This window comes from Echinops telfairi, unplaced genomic scaffold (genome assembly GCF_000313985.2).
Source record: "Echinops telfairi isolate 266 unplaced genomic scaffold, ASM31398v2 ScPeMD7_4;HRSCAF=17, whole genome shotgun sequence".
Taxonomy (NCBI): Eukaryota; Metazoa; Chordata; class Mammalia; order Afrosoricida; family Tenrecidae; genus Echinops; species Echinops telfairi.
Genome location: NW_022103900.1, coordinates 37,555,371 through 37,578,490, shown reverse-complemented (window position 1 = coordinate 37,578,490; position 23,120 = coordinate 37,555,371). Strand labels below are relative to the sequence as shown.

At 39.7% G+C, this 23,120-nt stretch overlaps 1 protein-coding gene across 1 annotated transcript in view; it reads right to left on the bottom strand.

Annotated features, from left to right (window-relative positions):
• Window positions 1–23,120, bottom strand: part of CNTNAP5 (contactin associated protein family member 5) — a 1,132,484-nt gene that overhangs the window by 773,097 nt on the left and 336,267 nt on the right. Inside the window, exon 3 of the mRNA XM_030887885.2 lies at window positions 21,831–21,841. Coding sequence (XP_030743745.1) covers window positions 21,831–21,841 — 11 coding nt within the window. The remainder of the gene's footprint in view (window positions 1–21,830; window positions 21,842–23,120) is intronic.

The following is a 23,120-nucleotide window of genomic DNA, read 5'->3' as shown; positions in this document are numbered from 1 at the left end:
TTCTCATTAGCCGTCAAGCACCTTATCCACTATGCTTTCAGCATCAGAAGCTGCCTATTGTAGGCAACAGAAATGAAGCTTCATTATATCTCACTTCTGCTCCTGAGTTTCCTTTTTCTTATTCTTAAAAAAAGTTTGCTTCCCATGAGCATTTTCCCCAAATTCTCCTAAAATATGAACATAATATGATGTACAGAACATTTTATGTTATCCAAAGCTACGTATTAGAAATATATATATTTCTCCCCAGATACCTATGCTGTATAAACAACGCAAATCATTCTCCTGGAAAAGTACATACATTTATATATTTGTGTATCAAATGCTCTCTGTAATTTAATAAAAACTGATACATGAGTAGAGAACCAGGAGCGGAAGCCCAGAAGACTAATATATTTAGTCTTCCTGAGGTGCCATGTGCACATTTACACTTCACAATTAAATGACAGACCGGGAGACAGACACGAACCCAAAGAAACCCTGGTGACTTTATTAATTCTGCCCACAGCTCATGGGGTTATCGGTCACAAGGGAATAGCTACTGGATGTCTTGCCTGTGAGAGGAGTTGCATTTGGAATGGAAATTAATCACCGTGACCTCTCAGGTGAGGATTTGAATGTTGATTTATTTTCACACTATGTACATTCAGCAGCCATTACTTCCAAATGTTCTGTAGAGAGGCATCTGCTTTGTTCAATATACCGTTTTTGCATCCTGTGAGAAAACATACTCTATGCCTTTCTCCAATATGCTTTCGTGAGGGTAATCGGACACCCATCAGGCACCCTTCTTCTTCATACAGCATGCATAGCTCATGTAGGTGAGAGTGATGTTTTAAAATGATGACTCTTAAAGTAGAGTTTCTCTATAAACCGCTGGAGAGATAGGCAAGATAACACATGCTGCCTAATGATAATGAAAACAGTAAATAATGTTAAAGGAGTTGCAGAAGGCTAAAAACCTCTCATATATCTTCCCCGTCATAAATCCATATTATGCTTAAGCAAGCAAAAAAGCCTATGTAACTTCTATTCTTGGAGGTATGTATTTGAAATGGAAAATAACATGCTGTCATTAAATTATTCTTAGGTTAGCACACAAAGTATCCCTTGTTAGATGGATCTTAATTGGCAGATGAGCACAGTTTTTTGATGTCATTTAATCTGCATATGGGGACCCGGGCAGAGAACTAAAACATGCTATAAAGTTCATAGTACAGGAGTTAAAGGGAGAACAACAACACATCAGTCAAATATGATCATTCTCAGACCTGTCAAGAGAAAGTTTCAATTGAAACATGCCTTCTGCTAGTGAAGTTCAGTGGGTTATTCCAACCAAGTCTCACACAAGACCCACATTGGATAATCTTTTGAAAAATGCACTAAAGAAAATGAGATTTTTATGCATCAGAGACCTATTCATTAATCATTATGAGGGCTGTCCCAATGTATTTGAAAGGGAAATTTAACTCTTTTTCACAGCCAAATTGAGCCAAATCAGTTTCTGGTTCTGCAAAAAACGATTGCTATTATGCCCTTATATGTCTTGAAGTCTCATTAATACAGGCAAATAAACCATAGATTTACTTTAAAATTGGACAATCGTGTAGACTAAAACAATATAGAGTATTAGCAAGTATGATGGCATTGATAAAATACAATCAGTGGAAGAACTCTTTCCTTACACGGGTTTGGGGTTGGTTCTCAGCCAGTTGACCTCATGCACAGGTACCATCCAGATGCCAATTAAGGATTGTTTGTTGTCAAAGTGCTGCGCACGTTTCAGCAGGGCTTCCTGACTAAGATGAACAGGTAGAAAGGCTTCCTAATCTAATTTTGAAAATGAGCTACTGAAAAGCCTATGGATGGCCATGATCTGATCTGAACCAATCAAGGAAGTAGATAGTAGAGGGCCTAGCACTGCTTCATTCCATTGTGAATGAGATTAAGTTGGGGGCGGGGTACTCAACAGCAGCTAGCAACACCAACATAGGTAATAACACTGTCAGCTGCCAGTGTCTGAGCCACTGACATGTTCATGGAGAAGTAAAAAAATATTGCTTCAAAATTATAGAGCACTTCATTAAACAAAGGTATCCAACTAAGAGGCCGTTATTTCTCAACATATCCTCCATCTAGGACCCATATTGTAGGTCTATACACTTTTGAAGGCAACATTTCTATCTCTTCTCAAAAGGGTGATTTTATTCTTCAATTTACTCCATGGAACTGGCTGGTTGGCACCCTCAAGTGACCCCAAACCACGTTCCTTTGCGATTTTTATGAGTTCTTATAACAAAATCAACCAGATCCGGGCTGCGGGGTGGATTGGATATGGTTTTTCCATGAATTTTCCAAAAAACAGCTTTTATTACCCTTGAACACCAGAAGAACGAACAGGTGTAATTTCTTTGCTGGGGTGGGGGGGGGGGGGGGGGAGTGGTTTAAATATACCTTAAAATGTCTTAATAATCAGCCTTTGTAATCATCTTCTGCTTTTTAGGAAACATAGTAAGAATCCTCTTTTAAACCCCAGAAACAGTAACTGTGATCATTTGAACTGACCTCTTGCTTTGGATTTAACTGACCCAACAGTCCCCCTCTGAAGCCTCTATTTTAAATGGGCCTTTTAAGTTTTGGGAGATATTTTTGAAGGCTCTGTAGGAAGACTAAGATAAATATATTACTGAGATAACTTGTCTGCCGCACTCAATGGGTCACACAAACATGTCTAAACATATTTTGTTTGAAATAAACTCATACATAGAGAAACTAAGCATTAGTAGCAATAATTTTGACTCTGCTTTATGCACATCTTGAGGTATAAAGCATAATATTAACATCAACTTTATAAGCTTCAATAATTTCATTTGTTTCTATAGTGAGGCAATAAAGCTTGGAAGACATTAAGCAACTTGTTGAAGTTCTTATGACTGTAAGCCCTGACTCTGACTCCAGAGGTCAAACTCACAAGCACAGACTGGATCCATAGGCAACATCATAATAAATGGAGACAAGGTTGAAGTTGTCAAGGATTTCATCTTGCTTGGATCCACAACCAATGCATATGGAAGCAGCAATCAAGAGATCAAAAGACAAGTTGCATAGGTAAATCTGCTGCAAAAGTCCTCTTTAAAATATTGAACAGCATGGTTGTTACTTTGAGGACTAAGGTGCATCTGACCCAAGCCATGGTATTGTGAATTGCCTCATACACGTGTGAAAGTTGGACATTGAATAAAGAAGATCGAAGAAGAATAGATACATTTGAATTGCAGCGCTGGAGACGATTATTCAAAGTACCATGGCTTGCTAAAAGAACAAACTGATTTGTCTTTTAACTGTGGCTAGAATGTTCTTTAGAGGTGAGGATGGAAAGACTATCTTACAAACTTTGGACATACAGTGAACCCTTGCCACTTCGCGCTTTGACTTCCGTGGCTTCACTCTATCGCGGTTTTTGCGTAACAGCGCATGCTCTGTCATTACTGCCACTGATTGGCTCATACTGTACACGCTTGATGCCATAAATAATATAATAAATAATAAATGATAATTGTAACGTCCAAAATGTTTTACTGTATTTTCCCTTTTTCGTTTAATAAATTGGGTAATATGAGTGTAATGGTGACTAAAGGGTGTTTTTTCATGTCCTCTATGCTCTAACTACGAAAATATTTGATTTACAAATAAGGAATCCTACTTCGCGGAATTTCATTTATCACGGTAGGGTCTAGAACCGATTAACCGTGATAAACGAGGGTTCACTGTATTATCAGGAGAGACCAGTCCCTGGAGAGGGACGTCGTGTTTGCTAAAGTGGAGGGGCAGAGAACAAGAGGGATAGATTGATACCGTGGCTTCAACAGCAGGCTCAGGCATACGAATATTTGTGAGGATGTCACAGGACCAGGTAGGGTTTTGTCCTTTTGTGAATAAGGTCCGCTAAGGGTGAGAACCAGGGTGATGGCACCTAACAACAACAACACCACGTAGTGGCAGCAGAGAGAAGATCAGAAACATACGTACAAATGAGACCTTGCTGCTGCTAGATCATCTGTTAAAGTGCTGATTTCGTACTGACCCGACAGAGGAAATATGAAGGATCATTAATTTTGTGAAGTTTAGTCAGAATTGCTGGAGCACATAGCCAGACCCCAGATCCCAGCGCAGCACCATGTCATGCCAGACTTACCCCTGGGCTGCAAAAGTTCCAATTCCATGTCAGGAGCTACTACCACAGTCAGCCCCAGTCACTGCATCTAAAAACCTCGCCAAAGGGTTCTCAGTTCCCTAAGTTGCTATTATCTCTCTCAACTATAATGCTCCTAGTATGTTCATTCTTTCATCTCTGGGTGCTTCCAGGGGGCACAGACATGAAACCTCCTTTCAGGTAAAACGCCTTGATTTCTAAGACCAGTCAGTATTAAAGGAAATGACCTATAAAGACAAAAGCTATGGATTTCAAGGGGAAATTGCACTCCATGAGAACAAAGGGAAGTCAGGACACTTTTGAGCGTAGCTGGCACGATGTTGTTAGCATAATTATAGTGGGCAGAGGTGCTGAGCATCTACTTAGATTGAAATGGCTACAGACAGTGAAACTGGCACTAAGGGATGAGAAAGCACTGATGAGCAGCACTAGAAAAGATCCTCCTCTAAAGAGAGCCCAGATGACAAAACAGAGAGGGGCTGACATTTACTCAGGGTCTTGTCTGCACCAAGGAGAAAAAGTGGAGCTGTGAAGCTAAGTATCTGTGACTGAAGTCAAGCCGTGTTCATCACCAGCTGCATCTGGAAGCCGACAGTGCCAAACCAGTGAGTCTACCTTGCTCCCTGTTAAAACATCTGGAAGGAAAAGGCCGACTAGACATACCAGCAACCGCACTCATGAGTAAGACTAGTGATTCTGGAATCTCCTATGAGACTCTTCAGGATTGACACTCTATGTGACCTTCATCACAAAGCAAATGTGTAGATGGAAGACATTGTTCCAACCCCAAATACTCAGCCAGAGACACTAGTAAAGACACACAGATATGCCCATTTAAGGAGCACATGGACACACATGGACCTTATGTTATTACAGTGACACAGATCGTGAAAATGAAGAGAGCCACCTTTTCCTCCTTACATTTCTGCCCTGCTTCTAGTGGTGGAGGAAATTTATCAAAATCACTGAAGGTGGCAGAGGTGACCAGCCAGAATTTTTCTACCTGTGGCTGTTGTTAGACACTGTCATTCCGGATCCAACCCATAAGTTGTGGCAACAGAACGAAACACCACCCAGTTCTATGCCATCCTCACAATTGTTACTTCTGAGCTCATTGTTACAGCCACCGTGTCAAACCATGCCTGCTCCTCTACTATACCAAACATGGTGCTCTTTTCCAGGGATTCGCCTCTCATTATATGTCCAAAGTATTTGAGACACAGTCTCTCCATCCTTGCTTCTAAGATGCATTCTGACTCTACTTCTTTCAAGACAGATCTGTTCGTTCTTCTGACAGTTCATAGTACTTGCAATATTTTTCACTAGCACCGTAATTCAAATGCATCAATTCTTTCCTAGTATTCCTTATTAAATGCCCAACTTTCACATGCATTTAAGAAAAGACTATTGCTTGGGTCAGGTGGACCTTAGTCTTCAAAGTAGCATCCTTACTTTTCAACACTTTAAAGAGGTTTTGTGCAGCACATTTAACCAATGCAACTTGTCTCTTGATTTCATGACTGCTGCTTCATGAGCAATGATTCTGGATCCAAGAAAAATGAAATCCTTGAAACTTCAATCTGTTTTCTGTTTATCATAATTGCCCATTGTGATTCAGTCGTAAAAAATTTGTCTTCTTTACATTTAGTTGTAATCCATTCTGAAGGCTGAAGTTCTTGATCTTCATCTGAAAGTGCTTCAATTCCTCCTCACTTTCAGCAAGCAAGGTTGTGTCATTTGCATATCGAAGATTGGACATTGAATAAGGAAGACCAAAGAAAAAAGAGCCGTTTGAATTGCGGCACTCAAGGATGAACTGTTCTGTTTCGGATGAAATATGGTCAGAGTGCTCCTTGGAGGCAAAGATGACAAGAGTAGGTTTTACAGACGTTGGACATATTATCAGGAGAGATCAGTCCCTGGAGAAGGACATCATGTTTGGTAAAGTAGAGGGGCCGGGAAAAAGAAACAGACCATCAAGGAGATGGATTGCCATAATGGCTTCTCTGTTTATTTGCTCAGCATCCAGATTGAATAAGCATAGTGCAAGGATACAAACCTAACATTTCCTGATTTTAAACTATACAGTATTCTATCGTCCTATTTTCCCAACTGCCTGTCAATCAGTGTACAGGTTCCACATGAGCACAATGTAGAATTATAGAATTCCCATTCTTCTTAGGGCCATCCATAGTTTGTTGTAATTCACAAAGCCATATGCCTTGGCACAGCTAGAACATCACAAGTAAACATCTGTCTGGCATTCTCTGTTTTCTGTCAAGATTCTTCTGGCATCAGCAATGAACTCACTTGTTCTATGCCACCTTCTGAGTCAAGCCTAAGTTTCTGGTAGCTTGTTGTTCATATACTACCATAGACTGCACCTATACTCAGTATATCCCAGATCACATGAGTCTGGGATCTCAAAATGGCAGTCCAAATCAATATTGCTTCTGGCTTCTTGATTTTGCAGATAATGCATTTTTCAGATATCTGCTTTCAGGCTTTCCCCAGAGATTTTTGACTAGGCTGAGCTTTCCGGTTGTCCATAACCATGCTTTCATAGAAATCATTGATCACCCTATTTTCATCTCCCTTAAAGAGTACTACTGGCATATTGTGACCATGGTGAGTGCTATGTATCTAAGATGTTGCAAGTACATAGATGTATGTGTTTACACATTTATGTGTGTTGAAAGGGCTATCCACACACAACACTTGGCTTATTCAAACACTTAACCAGCGGATCATTTTTCTTTTGTCTTATGTGAAGAGTGAACATTAGATAGTTTCTTATAAGAACATCATATATCCAAGTCACATATTTACATGGTTAAACTGTGTTCATTTTAGCTCAGTAGCCATTCTCAATTCTCACGGTTTGAGCATTCAGATAGTTTCTAAGGCCAAGCCACACAAATGCCTAGTTTTCATTATTCTGGCATGTAGAGGTTGGAGCATTCTCTTCCTGTATAATATACAGCGTATATGACCAACTAGATTAATGTAAAGCAAGGTTGGCTAATAAATGTCAATTTTTTAGTGCATTCTGTGTGACAGGCATATTCTATATATCCCCTCTAATTTTCCAATTATCCAACAGGAGAAAACATTTTTCTTTCCATTTCTCAGAAAGGAAAACTGAGTAAAGAGGTTCAGTAACCACCTAAGGGCACAGGGCTTCATGGTGATGGACCTGCGGCTCAAATTAGGGGCTCTTGGATATCTGCCCCATGCTCCTGCTCTTTCTTCATTGTTGTGTTTCTATCAATATGACTGAGAGACTTTGTAGATACTCAAAAACCCTAGTGGAGAGCCAGGAGTCAGCACAAGCTTGTATGACCCTGGAAAATTGATCAGCATAGGCAAGGCAGTCTATCCATAAAGCCAGATTTCTAGTCAATTGTTGTTGTTGTTGTAGTCACCATGAAGCTGATTCTGACCCACAGTGACCCAATGCACGACAGAACAAAACATGGCCCTGCGCTGCAGTCCTGCGGCGTCCTCATAATTGTCCCGATGCTGGAGCCACTGTTGCAGCCAAGGTGTCAGTCCACCTCCTTGAGGGGCTTCCTCTCTTTCTCTGCCCCTCCACTTTACCAAGCCTGATGTTCCTCCCCAGGAGCTGGTCTTTTCTGACATGCCCAAAGTATGTAAGGTGAAGCCTTGCCTCTAAGGAGCATTCTACTTCTTCCAAGACAAATTGCTTTGTCCTTTCACCAATCCATGATACTTCAATATTTTACTCCAGTACCACAATTCAAAGGCATCTATTTTTTTTCAGCCTTCTTTATTCAATGTCCAACTTTCACATGTATATGAGACAATTGACCATACCATAGCTTGGGTCAGGCACACCTCAGTCCTTAAAATAACATTCTTGATTTTCAGTACTCTAAAAAGGTATTGTGCAGCAGATTCACCTAATGCAGCTTATCTTTGGGTCTCTTGACTGCTGCTTCCTTGAACATTGACTGTGGACCCAAGTAAGACAAAATTCCTGGCAATTTCAACTTTTTCTCCATTTATCATGATGTTACCTATCGGTCCAGTTCTGAGGATTTTGGTCTTCTTGACATTGAGTTGTAATCCATCCTGAAGGCTGCCATCCTTGATCATCAGCAAGTGTTTCAAGTCCTCCTCACTTTCAGCAAGCATATCAATTGTGGAAAGTTATATATGAGGGGGTACGCCCCAAACTGATTTTTTTAAAGTTATATATTTAAATTTTTTTTTTTTTTACAAAATAACCGTATCACCTTCAAAGTACTCTTCATTACACTTAATACATTTGTCAAATCTACATTTCTTTCTTGGAAATATTTTTCATACTCATTTGTTTGGATGGCTGACAGAACCTCACTTGTTTTTATCTTTACCTCATCTATGTCATCAAATTGCAATCTTTCTATTTTTCTCTCTTTCCTCTTATGGAAACAAAAAGAGGTCACTCAGAGTGAGGTCAGATGAGTAAAGTGTGGGGGGCAAGAGAAGCATGATTTTTTTTGCCAAAAACTGGTGCACTGAAATGGCCGTGTGTGGTGGCAAAGTCAGTTTCCATCTGCCATGTCAGGTTTTTTTGGTTGCACACTGTTACACAATCTTTTCAGAACCTCAAAATAGAAAGCCAGATTAACAGTCTGACCTGGTGGAAATAACTCCAAGTGCACTATCCCCCTCACATAAAAAAACAAATGAGTACTATCTTGATCTTTGATTTCACTTGAGGAGGTTTTTCTTGGGTGAGGTGATAATGGCAATTTCCACTGGTTGATTGATGTTGGCTTTCAGGGTCAGAAGAGTAGCACCATGTCTTGTCACCAGTAATGAACTTGGGGAAGAAGTTTGGGTTGCTTTGGAGCTGTTCTTTCAAATCACAGCGTGTTTCTACTCGATGCGGTTTTCCCGGGTAAGTCAGAACTTGAGGCACAAGTTTCCCAGTGACTCTTCTCATTTCCAAATCTTCCATTATAATTTGCTGAACCAAGCTCCAAGATAGTCCAGGTAATCTCCCCATCTCTTCAATGTTCTATCGTTGGTCTTCAAGCACATCTGCATGACTTTTGTTGACATTTTCATCCTTTTGGGAAGTTGACAATCATCCAAAATGAGGTTTGTCATCAATCAACATTTCACCTGTTTTGAAATGAGAAAACTCATACACTTGAGTTTTTTCCTATAGCATTATCCCTGTAAGCTGTGTTCAGCCTCACAACAGTTACTGCAGGATATTTTCTGAGCAGAAAGCAAAGTTTCACAGCTGCATGCTATGGTCTTAAATCAGCCATCACAAAAAAATGAGGTCCTAGCGAAACGGGTTTTACGAAAAAAATCGATGTGACCAGCGAGAACCTTCCCAAGCAATGCCACTGGGTGCACTAACTCAAAGGGAGTTGCTAGATGCATACCTAGTGGGAAAACTGCATACTACAAAAGCTCTGCCCAGGGGAGCTTTTTTTCTGTTTCAGACGGGGGTACCCCCTCATACAATAGCAATGTTAACCAAGATGATATTTGTCACAGAAAAAACATGCTGTGTATTGAATTTAGTTTGTTGACTTAATTTGATGTATTATACTTTTTACTATATTCCATTTGAAAGTCACTCTACTCCTATTTAGGATGGATTGGGTATTAGATGAGTAATAATGTACCTACATTAATGCCCCAAATCTGAAAGTTGTACTTTTTCCCATTTCCCCATACCTTTCCTGGCATCCTTCATCTAGTAGGTCTAATCTTACCTGCTACTCTCCAACTCTCTCTACAGCCTTTTCCCTCCAAGGTAAGATCAGGAGGACCAGTAACACGGAAATCTTACTTGTCACAGCCAAGAACTAAAGACGCATCCTTGCAGAAATAGCATCGTGCTTGCAGATCCAAAGTACATCGTGACCTGGTTACAGGACAAACACTGAGCAAGTGGCAGGCAGGGGGAATCTCTCTCAGGAAGAGCTGCCCATCTTCCTAGGAGGAATAAGGCAGCATTGTGTATTGAGAGTGGCGTGAATTTGGGGAAGGAAGTAAGAAGGCAGAATTGTGTGTTCAGTGTGGTGGGAGGTTGAGGAATGAGGATATGAGGCAGCATTGCATATTGAGTGTGATATGCGGTTGGGGAAATGCTATTGCTGTCACAGAAGCTACTATTTCTTGTCATTTAACAACTGATCATTTAACAACAACCAAAAAAATTTAGTCTCTGCTTGTTTTCTAAATTCACTCTGATTGGGTGAAAAGAAAGGTGAAAAAATGTATTACAGTACAGTGTGATACGTGCTCTTCAGATTATTTATGAGGTAATTTATAAAGGTGATTCGTTCTACTAAAGGGAATATTACTGGGGGTTTGATTAGGGAGGACTTCATTGATGGATTTTATAGAGAGAATGTCTATGTTTAGTGGGCTTTGCATTTTAGTGAGTTCAACCACAGGAAGCAGCAACCTCTTCAATTGCTATATTAACTGAATTACTTAGATACATATGCCTTAGTAGATTTTAGTATTGACAAATAGCACTTTTCAGAACATTAATTTTCTCTTTTAAATTGCCATAAAGAAATTCCATATGCATCGAGACTTTTACCCATGTTAATTGCATCATAAAATCACAGATATATTTCCAAATGAAACAAATATGTAAAAATATAGAGCATGTGTGTTTTAATATATATTAAAATATTTAAAGGCATATTTATTTGGTAAACACAGTAATTCATCCAGATTATTTAAACTCTGAAAATTATATTTCATTTTCCTCTGTATGTAGATGATGCATTATATTTATACATATATAAATTAAAACTGTAAGCAAAAGACACTATGAATATTGCACCCCACTGTCTTAATTTCAGTGTATATTTATTTCTTTATATATGCACGAATGAGCATTTCTCTTTACATTTCCAACTTGTGTGACTCATCCGTGTTTTCTATTATGGACCATATTTAAACACACTGGTTGGGAATGTTACTGATTATTGATATAAGCATTTTAAATTACTTAAAAGTGTTTGGTATCTAATGACCATTGATTCACATTTGCATTGTCGTAGAAGTATTCATGGAAATCCGTGGCTAGTGTGCTGAGCTGTTATTAGAAAATTTAGAGTTTTGAATCCACCCAGAGGCACCTTGGAAGATAACTAAGGATAGCTACTTAAACAAAACAACAATAACAACAAAAAACCTACAGTGGTTTTACAGGGTTGTCATGAGTCAGAATCAAACTCAATGGCAACTTGTTAATGGTCAGAGATACTGGAAAATATAAATGGCATGAAATCTTCTTTGCAGAAATGCAGTGTTTTTTATAGTATGGCACCATATCATTGTCACGCCTCATATACTGATTGTTTAAAGCAGCATTTGTATCATTGAAAAGAACAATTTCTTCCTATAATGCAAAGCAAAACTGGCCCCTATTTGAACTTAAGCTTTAAAAGTGCATGATTGGTTTATATTCTTCAATCTGTGAAAGGTGAAAAGAGATATTATGTGACTAAATGATCCATGGGGACGAATCGAAGAGCATCTTGCATTCATCCAGCCCTTTCGCCAAAATGTGACTCTCGAATCATCTTCGCAGCATCTTTGCGATCTTCCAATTTAGGTCTGATGAGCCCTTTCCACCACAGTGTCATCAAGTCAGCAATGACTGCTTTAAAGTGTCTGCCAATACAGGCAGGTCATCGGTAGTAATCTGTGAACAGCATATTTAAGAGCATAATTTTGTATTTAATCTTTGAAAAATGTTTTCAGGAACATATTAATGAGCAACTATTCTGCTATGTGGAGACAGCCTCAATGAGCTAAGGACGGAGGCTAGCACCTAACAAATGCAGCAAATATTGCATGGATTTCAAGTAAAATATGTACTGATGAAACAGTGATTCCAGAGAATATTTAGATTTTATAATTGTAAAACAAGGCAGCCATGCTAATAATTTGCACATTCACTTGTACAAGGCAGAGTGAAGAGATGGACTTATAAATCAGGTTGACCTCACAAAAAAAAAATCAGGTTGATCTCTTGGTCTTCAAAGTTCACCCTCTTCAGTTTTAAGGGCCAGATTAGTTTATAAGCAGCAGCATTTTGAGAGTGGCCATATTGGGAAGGTGGAGGGAGGGCGGGGTGGAAAGGGGGAGCCTATTACAAGGATCTACATGTAACCTCCTCCCTGGGGGATGGACAACAGAAAAGTGGGTGAAGGGAGACATCGGTTAGTGTAAGGTATGACAAAAATAATAATTTATAAATTATCAAGGGTTCATGAGGGAGGGGTGTGTAGGGAGGGAGAGGGGAAAATGAGGAGCTGATACTAAGGGCCCAAGCAAAAAGCAAATGTTTTGAGAATGATGAGAGCAACAAATGTACAAATGTGATTGACACAATGGATGGATGTATGGATTGTGATAAGAGTTGTATGAGCCCCCGATAAAATGATTAAAAATAAAAGCAACATTTATAGGGATTGTAACAAACCTCCAAAATCATTGTTATTAGTCATAGAGATTAGATAATAGATACTAGAGTGTACAGGGAGACCAGGTGTGGAAAAATCCCTTCTTGGAGGGATTCAATCAGAAATTTCAAATTGGGCCTAAAATTAGATTTTCAATGGAATGCTAAAAGGTGAGAGATAATTTACAAAAGTGTAATGAGTAGAGTGGAGTCAGAAAAAGCTGTAAGTACAGTGTTAACGATCGAAATATATTGAATGAGACAGCCAGTTATCTATGTGCTGAACCAGTGGTAGTGCATGGAGAGATGCAAGAGGCTGTGATGTACGGCTTATCTGTGCACACAGTCCAACCAAGGAGCTCAGAGTGGTATACGCAAATAATAGCATGCATCTAAAACCACTGGAATCTGTAAGTCTTCCCCTACTTCGAAAGCTTCTGAAATATTGTTGGAAAATCTATTTGTGTACAAATTTAAAAGTACTCAAAGATGAGGGTTTAATCTTACAGCCCCTATATATATTTTGATCACATAAGAAAGCTGGTTAGTTCCTCTGAACCACATGCATTCTTCTCTTTGCTGTTCCATAGTCTACAGAGCATCTTCCCCCAAGTAGACTATCCTTCTCCTTAATAATAATTGATTGAGGCATACAAGCCCTGGCATTGATTGTCTTCATAAACCTCAGTTAGAGTTTCTCTCCTTCCTGCATTCTTGCCTCATATTATAGACTGTGAAATTATAAAACCATTGGAGGCTCACAGTCAACATTATCTATTGTTTAAACTTACATTATGTTTAAACTTCACACTCTTGAGTAAACCTCAGAAATCTCCAGAATTAACATTTGACTAAGAATTACCCACAACTGATTAATATCAATACCCATTCCATATTCACAAACAGACTGGAGAGCCACTTTGATTCCTTAGCCTTGTTCTCTCCTGAGTTAATGAGAACACGCTTCTCTTGAATTGATATCCCCTAAACGTGCATTGACAATATAATTTATCGCTCAAAATGAGGCATTTTTTAGCACAAAAAGATGGCTCAATTCACAATTACATTGGAACAGGAAGTGTCAACCCAGATTTTGCTGAGCAAACCCAGAAAAAGAATATTGCACATCCGCAACACAAGTCCATTTCACCCGAACAGACATGATTTATTCTGTGTTCTGGGAAGTTCTTTACTTTCTATCTTTATTTTATGTCATTTAGCATCCCAACTCATGGCAATCCGACCGGAGGGAGTAGAACTGCTCCACAGGGTCTCCGAGATAGTAAATGTTTTAGATGCTGACTACCACCTCTTGCTCCCACAGAGGAGTGGGTGGGCTCACACCTTCAATCCTGTTGTATTCTGGTGCATACTGCTTGTGCCACTCATGGGTCTTCATCATGATATATCAGTTACTTATTCCCTTAGCCTGCACTGATTGAGTGTCTACTAGGTACTTGGACTGGGCAGGTGGTTTTGAAAAGCATACATCCTTGGGGTCTCTGAGAGGTAAAGTGGCTTTGGAAAGGCATGTAGACATAAGCCAGGTCCAGAACCAGGATAAAGAATCCTTAATTCTACAGTTTATGCTAATTCTGCTTCTCAAAAACTCACTGACATTGAGTGATTCTGCTACATAGTCACAGAGTAGAAATGCCCTTGTGGGTTTTAGAAGTTTTAAATAATATTAGAGGAGCTAAATGCCTCATTTTTCTCCTGTGAATTCTACTTAGCACTTCTCCTAAAAGCATGTTCAATTCTCATCAGATAGACATGTCTCCCCTTATCCCTGAGTTCCTGTTCCTTATGGGGGCCTCTGCTTAATTCCTCCCAGGTCTGCCTTTGCTACCATCTTTTCACCTTCTAACTGTGAGTCTCATCTCTAATTGTGAGTCTCATTTATTTCAGAACTGTTCATATTCAAGACTGTTGGTAGAAACTTGTTAGCTTACATCTTTATGATTTAACATCTTTATTAAGTGGAAAGAGGTTAAGAGAAAGACCTTAGTAGGGAAACACATTCCAAAACAATTTATGCTTCTTTCAATCAGTCAGATGCCTGTATGTTGACTTTTTCATGGTAACTGGATAGCTGGCCATTCTGAATTCATGGATGTTGATAACTGGTCGCTGAGGGTCTGGGCCTTCAGAAAGATCCCCATTCTTAGATCAAGTCCCCAGCTTCTATTCTGAAGCTATGCTCAAATGATTATCTGGGCACTAATTTGCACACAATTCCAATGATTTAAAATCTATTTATTATTAACGTTTTGGCCTTCTGGATGGTTTATCTTTTTTCCACCGTGCATCCATTTTCTGTCATGTTACTGGGTAACCAGAATGATAGGTGGCTCATTTATCTTGTACCAACTGACGCAGCATTGCCCGAGAAGAGATGTGACCATCTGCTCAGATGCCACAAACGAGCTCGCTCCTTCCCTAACCAGTAGGCCACTAGCATCTTGGGTCAACTGGTTTCACAAAAGTCACTGACACATGAAGTCCACCTGGGAGGTTGATCAGAGTGATGTCACCAATATTGAACATCTTACAATTAAAGCAAAAAGTGCCTTTGGGATGCAAATGATTCCAGAAATGAAATTTGGGACTTGAGCTGGTTTTAGATTTTTAAGATGATGTGATAGAATGAATGTGTCTTGCACGTGGGAAGGATATACATGTGTGTGGCTAAAGGTGGAATGTTATTGATTGCAAGAGTCCTCCAAAATCTGTAATCTAATCCTAAACCTATGCCTAACCCTTTGTGGCTCTAGCCCCAATTGTGAATAGGGTTTTCTTTGCTATGTTAGTGAAGACGTACTAGTTTACAGTATGACTTACCCTCATGGATTTTGAAATATGAACAGAGAATAGACAAAGGGAGAAGCAAACAGAAAGATACCTTGTGGAGCTCACCAAAGAAAAAAGGAATGGTAAGGTCAAAAAATACAAGACAAAAATTGTCCGAAATGTGGAGAGAGAGTAATATTTGCTTAAATTTAAGATCCAAATAGTGTTAATTTGTTTACTTCATGTACTGCAGAGTGATAAGGAGTGTGAATTCATAGATCCTCCTACTGAATACCTATATTCCCATGAGATAGCTTTTTTTATATGCTTTCCACAGAAATGAACTCCATGGTTTAGTAGGATAAATGCTGCTCTACCTGATACAACCAGTAAGTGTTAGAGATTCAATTCAGACCTCTCAAAATCCAAAGTCTGTGATCTAAATCTGTACATGAATCAAAAGAAACAAACTCGCTGCCATCTAGTAGATGCCAACGCATCGTAGCCAATAAGACAGGGTAGAACTGACCCTGTGAGGTCCCGAGACGGTGTCTCTTCAAAGGAGTAGAAAGCCCCACCTTACTTATGACTCTAGACAGAAAGGAGGATTTTGTGAAGTAATGATATGCTAAAATAGACTCAAATCAAATAATCCTCCCCAATTGCAATTTAAAAATCCACCTTCCCTTGACATCTGCTGATCTAAATCCACAGACATGGTCCAAAGCTACAACTAGCATCACATTTACTCAGTAAACAAAGGTAGCTGCAATTAGACAACGTTCCATTTAGCTTTCTGTCTTCAGGAGCCCTGGTGCATAGTGGTTATGCATCGGACTGCTGGCCACAGTTCAAACCCACCAGCCTCTCCTCTGGTAAAAGATGAGGCTTCTACTCCCTCCGAGGGTGACGGTCTTAGAAACTCGCACAGGCAGTTCTACTCATAGCCATCCTCTAGGGTTGCTAGGAGGCAGCATCAACTGGATGACAATGAGTTTGGTTTTGGCTTTAGAATTTAGGAGCTGAGCCCAGAGGGAGTAGTGGTTACAGGTTGGACTGTTAACTGTAAGGTCAACAATTAGAAACCAACAGGCAGTCCTCAGGAGAAATGCAAGGTTTTCTATTCTCGTAAGGAATTACAGCCTCAAAAACCCACGAGACACTTGTACCTATAGGATCACTATGAGTTGGAATTAGTTCAACGGAAGTAAGTTTTTTGGTTTTAGTTTTGGCTTTATTGGGGGTGAGGGGCTATCTTTATGAGTGTCCAGTTGATTAGTAATAGATATTGGAATCATGCTCTCTGATAAACAGTGTCATTTGTTTCCATAGTATTAAAAAATAAATGAATTTCCTTGGCTTCTTTTTCTTGCTAAAATAAAGAAAATCACACAAACCAGGGGATGACAGCATAATACACATGATAACAACAGTTCCTAATATACGCCTTCATCTGAGATCATTCTGAGGTCAAAAGCAAAGAGTTATGATGGACCTGAAAATTTATGAATTTTTTTTAAATGAAGGCTAGGGGAACATCTTTATTAAATATTATATTTGACATTTTATTTTTTATTATGAATGATACTGTGTGTTAAGAAGAGCAGACACTTTAGGTTCAGATGACTTCTTTTTAAATTTCAGACTGGCTGCTAATCCCAGATTTGAGTTCACAATTAACCCCATGAGCCTTATTACGTGTCAGTTTGTCTTGGCGTGACTATTGCCTATTGTTAGGATCCTGGAAGCTATGCCACCGATATGTCACATACCATCAGACTTAACCAAGGTGGGTAGATTTTAGTGGATCTTCTCAACTAAAACAAAGTAGAAAGGATTGTCTGGTGATCTAGTTCTTGAAAGGAGTGGATTACAATCCCATGGATCTGTGTTAGTCTGGGGAGAGTAGAGAAACAAATTGATAGAGACTCATATGTGTATAAGAAAGAGCTTTATATGCAAGAGCAATTGAATATTGAGAAAAGATCCCATCCAGTCCAGATCAAGTCTATAAGTCCAGTATTAGCCCACATGTTCAATACCAATCTCTAGTGGTATTTCAGACTCTTGAAACACCTGCAATGATGCTGAATGCAAGAAGATCACAGGTCAATGGGTTGGAAGTCTTCTGGATCCTGTGGCATTCTGAGCATCTCAGTGCTGACAGAGTTCTCTACTGGGCTCCTCTGGCTCCAGAGGTTTGGATCACAAACCAGTCTTTGGGGTCAATTGTTTCTCATAAGAAGTCAAGGATCGAGGTATTTCCACCAGGGGAATCTAACAGGTCTATGTGGCTTCTCCAGGTCCCAGGGCATAATGCCACGTGTCTTGTCAGTAGATCGTCTCTCCAGGAGGGAGTCTTGTCAGTAGAGAGTCTCCAAGGAAGTGAGAAGAGAGAGAGAGGTGTCTCTGGCCTCCAAGGAGGAAAATACAGGTCTTTCCAGAATTCTCAGAAGGCTATGCCCACACAGAGATCTCATTGGCTATATCTTGATTGACAGACCAGACTCTACCCCTTCACTCATAATCCTCTCAAATTGGCACCAGATTATGTAACTACCACAGGATCACAGCAAAACACAACCAAACACAGCTTTATTTACAGGGTTGAGTTTATAAAGCACTTGTCACAAAAAATGTGCAAATTCTCAATATAGTTGTACCTACTATACTAGATGTATCATTGTCTCTAAGGTGCTTTAAATTTTGGTTCAAAAACAAGAACAAAAAATAACCCCAAAATTCCTGAAACTTAGTCAGGTTGATTAGTGTCTCTTCATAAGAAGACCAATACACAAGTGTTTCCTTTCTTTTTAAAAAGCTATTAGTAATTGTGGTTAATATATATATCATATCATGCCGTAGTTCAATCACATCAAACAAAACTGTACAGTTGCTACCACATCAATCTTCAAACACTTTTTCTTCCTGGACTCCTTGACATCATCTCCCTTTTAGACCTCCAACACCATTGTTCCTCGAACCCCCCAAAACCCTTATTCTACTTGCTGTCCCTCTAGGTTCATCAAGTCTGGGTTTCATATACTGAAAACCAGACAAATACATAACACAACTTCAAGAGGGTGACCCTAAAACCTCTGAGATACACCCTACAGTGAATGAACACAAACAAAACAAAATTAGCACATACATTTTGTGGACCCACAAAATCTTCTTGTTCTTTATTGACAAGGTTTACTTAGTCTCTACTGAACAATGCTACACTTTGACTTGGTCATTATATCCCTCTACCATGACTGAATGAGTGGCCACAGAATGCTGTCAATCTCCATGAGAGTGGGGGGAAATATATGTAAAGCTCTGTGTTGTACCCCTTTCTTTCCATCCCTCCATTTAAGACTTCCCAATGACAAGAAAAACCTGCCAGTAATGTAATTACTTTTATTATGGCATGTAATTCCAGGACCGAGATTGCAATTAAAAAAAAAACTGGATCAAATATCTTCTAAACTCTAACTCTCTGAAATGTCTAACATTTAAAGCATCAGACTTTATAATGAAGAAGAAATTAAGAGAAAACACGCTAGGATTTCTATCTTTATCTCTAAATTCAAACACACACAAAGGTTAAATGAATTCATCAAGTCTAGCATAAATAATAGAATCACAATCCAAAACATTGTGGAGTTTTAATTCATATTTATACATTCCAATAAAATATCTGTAAGGCTTATGTTTCCAGAAAAAAAACACCCAAGGCAAAAGACAGAATGAAGGAGAAATGCATAGAAGAATCATTGCAAATAGATTCGTATCACTACTAAAGAAGGGGAAACAGAACACAGAGATTCTCTGCGCTTTTTATTCCAGAGATATTTCCAAAGGACTGGGTTTAACGAAGCCATCAATTCGACTCTTGAAGCGCACCTGGAGAGGCCTGGATAGGCCAACGACGACGGTAGCCTTGAGATTTCTGGGCACTAGTGGTGAGAGAGTAGAAGAAGCGATCTTGATAGAAGAGGAAATGCTGGATTGACCTCCAGGCAGTTTGTTTGGCTATTCCAGAATCTTTCCTAACTGATTTGTTTATTCAATATCTTAATAGCTCTTTGTGACTTAGGATGCATCTCCCAAACGATGACTTTGTTATCTTCTGTATAGAGACATACTTCATGTGTCTAAATTACCCGGTATTCATATCCAGAGAAGTTGAAAAAACACAACATGAAACTCACTGAGATACATATAATTGGGAGGAAGCTGGAGTCTCTTGAAACATATGGTGGGAAGGAATATCATCGTTTGTCATGAAGGTCTACACATGCCCCATATTTACATACCAACAATTGGCTTACAATTGCTTCCAATGCATGGCAACAACCCCTGTGCGTCAGAGAGGAATTTTGCCCGTAAGGCTTTCAATAACGAATATTTTGGAAGATTGTCAAATTTTCCTTCTGTGGTACCTGGGGGTAGACAAGAACTGCCCGTCCTTTGCTTAGCAGCCAAGCGTGTTCACTGCTTGTACCAGCTCTTGTTTCATCTTCTTGCCTCAGATGGCCGCAGGTTTCCGGGAGTTCATTGAGTTGCTTAGTACAGAATACTCTGCCTTGCTCGTGCTTACCTGCTCGGTCTTTATCTCATCAGATCCCTCTACTGCACAGCACAATCCTGTGGCAGGTCTCTGGCTCTCGCGTACTTAGTGGTGTCATAAATGTGGACAGAGTAACAATATGGATGAATTATTTAAAATCAACATAGTTGTAGGGAAACAACAACCACTCCTTATTCTACTGACAGGTCAGAAATTGCATTCTTTCATCTTTACACCTTCTGTCTGTATGCCTTTATGCACATTTATCTTATCTCTTACTAGAATTCCTAATTCAGCTTTTCAAGTATCCTTAATACACTGCATGTATAATGTTCCTAATAGATGTTTCATACCGTTTACGACAGGCAAGCATGATAGAACGCTATAAGGTCATGCGTTTCCAGTACCAATGTTTTTCAAGTACAGCACTCTTCTGATACAAGCAATGCCAATAGTGTTCAGGTCAAGATGATTCCAACCCAATTTTTATGATTTCTTTTACTTTTTGTGCTTAAAGCAAAAAGAAGCAAACTCCACATATCACAGAATTTTAAATGACTAGAAAGCCTATTATAGAGTTCAAGTCAGATTTAATGATGAATCCAGACACTCTCTAATTCAGAGAGCAGCCAAGCAGGCACTGGGGCTGTTTGGTCACATCGAGAAAACGGTCCCGTGTTGTGTTGTCATTACAGCTGCCCAGAGACTTTCTGCTGAAACTGTTTCTTTACCCCTATAACTTGTTCCTTGTCTCAGAATTACATGGTGATCATTGGCTATCTTTTAGTTGCTTTTATTTGCAATGATCATTAAGGAAACCACAATGGGAAGTTTATAACACAGCAGTAATATAAACCGGTGGTTGCTTTGTCAGCATTACAATAATAAACTTAGTGGAGTCTGCTTTCCTTTGAACTTTCTCCCCCTCTCCCCACTCCCCAATTACACGAGAGACTATTCACTTGGCTAAGGTAGATCTCTGCCAGCTTTGGAACTGTTCCATCTGGCTTGGGACAAATAGACACTTGGGATTTCAGACTTTGGTCTAGATATCTTTACCTTGTTATTGTTGTTATTCGTCACATAGTCAGTTCGGACTCACAGCAAGCCTATGCACAACAGAACAAAGCATTGCCCAATCTTGCCCCATCCTCAGAATTGTTCTGTTTGAATTCATAGTTGAAGCCACTGGGTATATCCACCTTTTCTTCCCCTATTGCACTGCCCTGCTCCTTTACCAAGCATGATACATTTTCTAGGGACTGGTCTCGCCAGCATCGATGCTAGGGAGCACAAGTTTCAAGACAGATGTAGTTGTTCTTTCAGCAGTCCAGAGTTTTTTGAAGATTCTTTTCAAACACCGCAAATCAAATACATGGATTCTTCTCAGGTCTTCATTACTTGGAGCACCAGGATCTTTAAGCGTCAGGAGCTTCACTTTCGGCGTCAGAAACTCCCCCAGGCTTTTCCTCTTGCTCTTCCGTCTGTCTGTTACCAGGACTCTCGGCTAATTTCCTATAATGAGCGTGGTTGGATAACTATCCTTACCTATAACCACAAAGCAATTGCTACTTTTCCACTGAGCATAGTTGGAAGAAAAAAAAAAAAAAAGCCTGACGTATTGAGAATGTTTTCCGGTTTGCATACAAAGCTCAAAGGAAAGGAAAGCCGGAGAGCTCATATCCTCTGGGTAGCTGCACCAGGTATATCATAAGCACTTATTTCTAAGTTTCTTTATTTGTTGTTGCTGTTGTTAGGTGCCATCAAATCAGTGCTGACTCACAGTGAGCTGAGGGACAACAGAAGGAAACCCCGCCAGTTCCTGTCCCATCCCCACGATTGTTCCTACGTTTGAGCCCATTGTTGCCAGCACCATGTCATCCATCTCATTGGTGGCCTTCCTCTTTTGCACCGCCCCCGCACTATCTCAAGCAGGATGTAGTTCTCCAAAGACTGGATTCTCCTGATACCGTGTCCAAAGTACATGAGATAAGTCTCGCCATCTTTGCCTCGAAGGGGCACTCTGGCTATACTTCTTCCAAGACAGATTTGTTTGTCTGTTGGCAGTCCATGGTCCTGTCAATATTCTTTGCCAACACCACGATTTAGATGCATTGATTTGTCTCCAGTCTTCCTTATTCAAAGTCCAACTTCCACATGGATATATGGCGATTGCATTTCTCTGGCTTGGGTCAAGTGCACTTTAAACCTCACAATAACATCCTTGCTTTTCAACACCTTGAAGAGATCAGACTTGCCAGGCCCTTGTGGTGCAGTGGCTGTGCATTGAGCCGCTGCTAACCACACGGCCAGGAATGAGAAACCACCAGCAACTCCTTGGGAGAAATGTCAGGCTTTCTGCTCCTGGAAAGAGTCAGAGTCTAAGAAGATGATGCAGCTTCTCTAATTATTTGTTCAGCATACAGCTAAATATGATGAAGGATACAAGCCTGATGTATACTTCTGATTTTTAACCATGCAGTATTCCTTTGTTCTATTAGCACAACTCCCTCTTGATTCATGCACAGGTTCTGCATGAGCACAATTCAGTGTTCTGGAATTTCTAGTCTTATCAGGGCTATCCATAATTTTTTATGATCCATACAGTCGAATACCATTTCATAGTTAATAAAACACAATTAAACATATTCCTCATATTCTCTTTCTTTCAGCCAAGATCCATCTTATTTATTTAGCAGATTGCTAAACTCATGCACAATATTCCATTTAAAGCTTGCAGGGTGGATCTCAAAAGGAGGCTTTCCACTGGAAACATGCAGACCACCTGTGATACTGTTATAAATGCAAATTAGTATCTTGCTGTACTCTCTCCTCCCACCTCCCCAACTCCCATCCCACTCTGCACACTGTGTATATTGGACCAGAAGCCTTGTGGGTGGAACCCAACAACCATTGTCCTTAGATGCCCCAGAAACATCTTGATGCATAGTTCTGTTTGAGAACCACTGCTTAGGTCACATGATCTAAGAAACTTCATTTCATCTATTTTATAAATGAGAAAACTGAGCCCCCTATGGTTTAATTCATTTATCAAAATCACAGTAATTCTGTCACACTTCAAAGCCTGAGATAATCTCTTA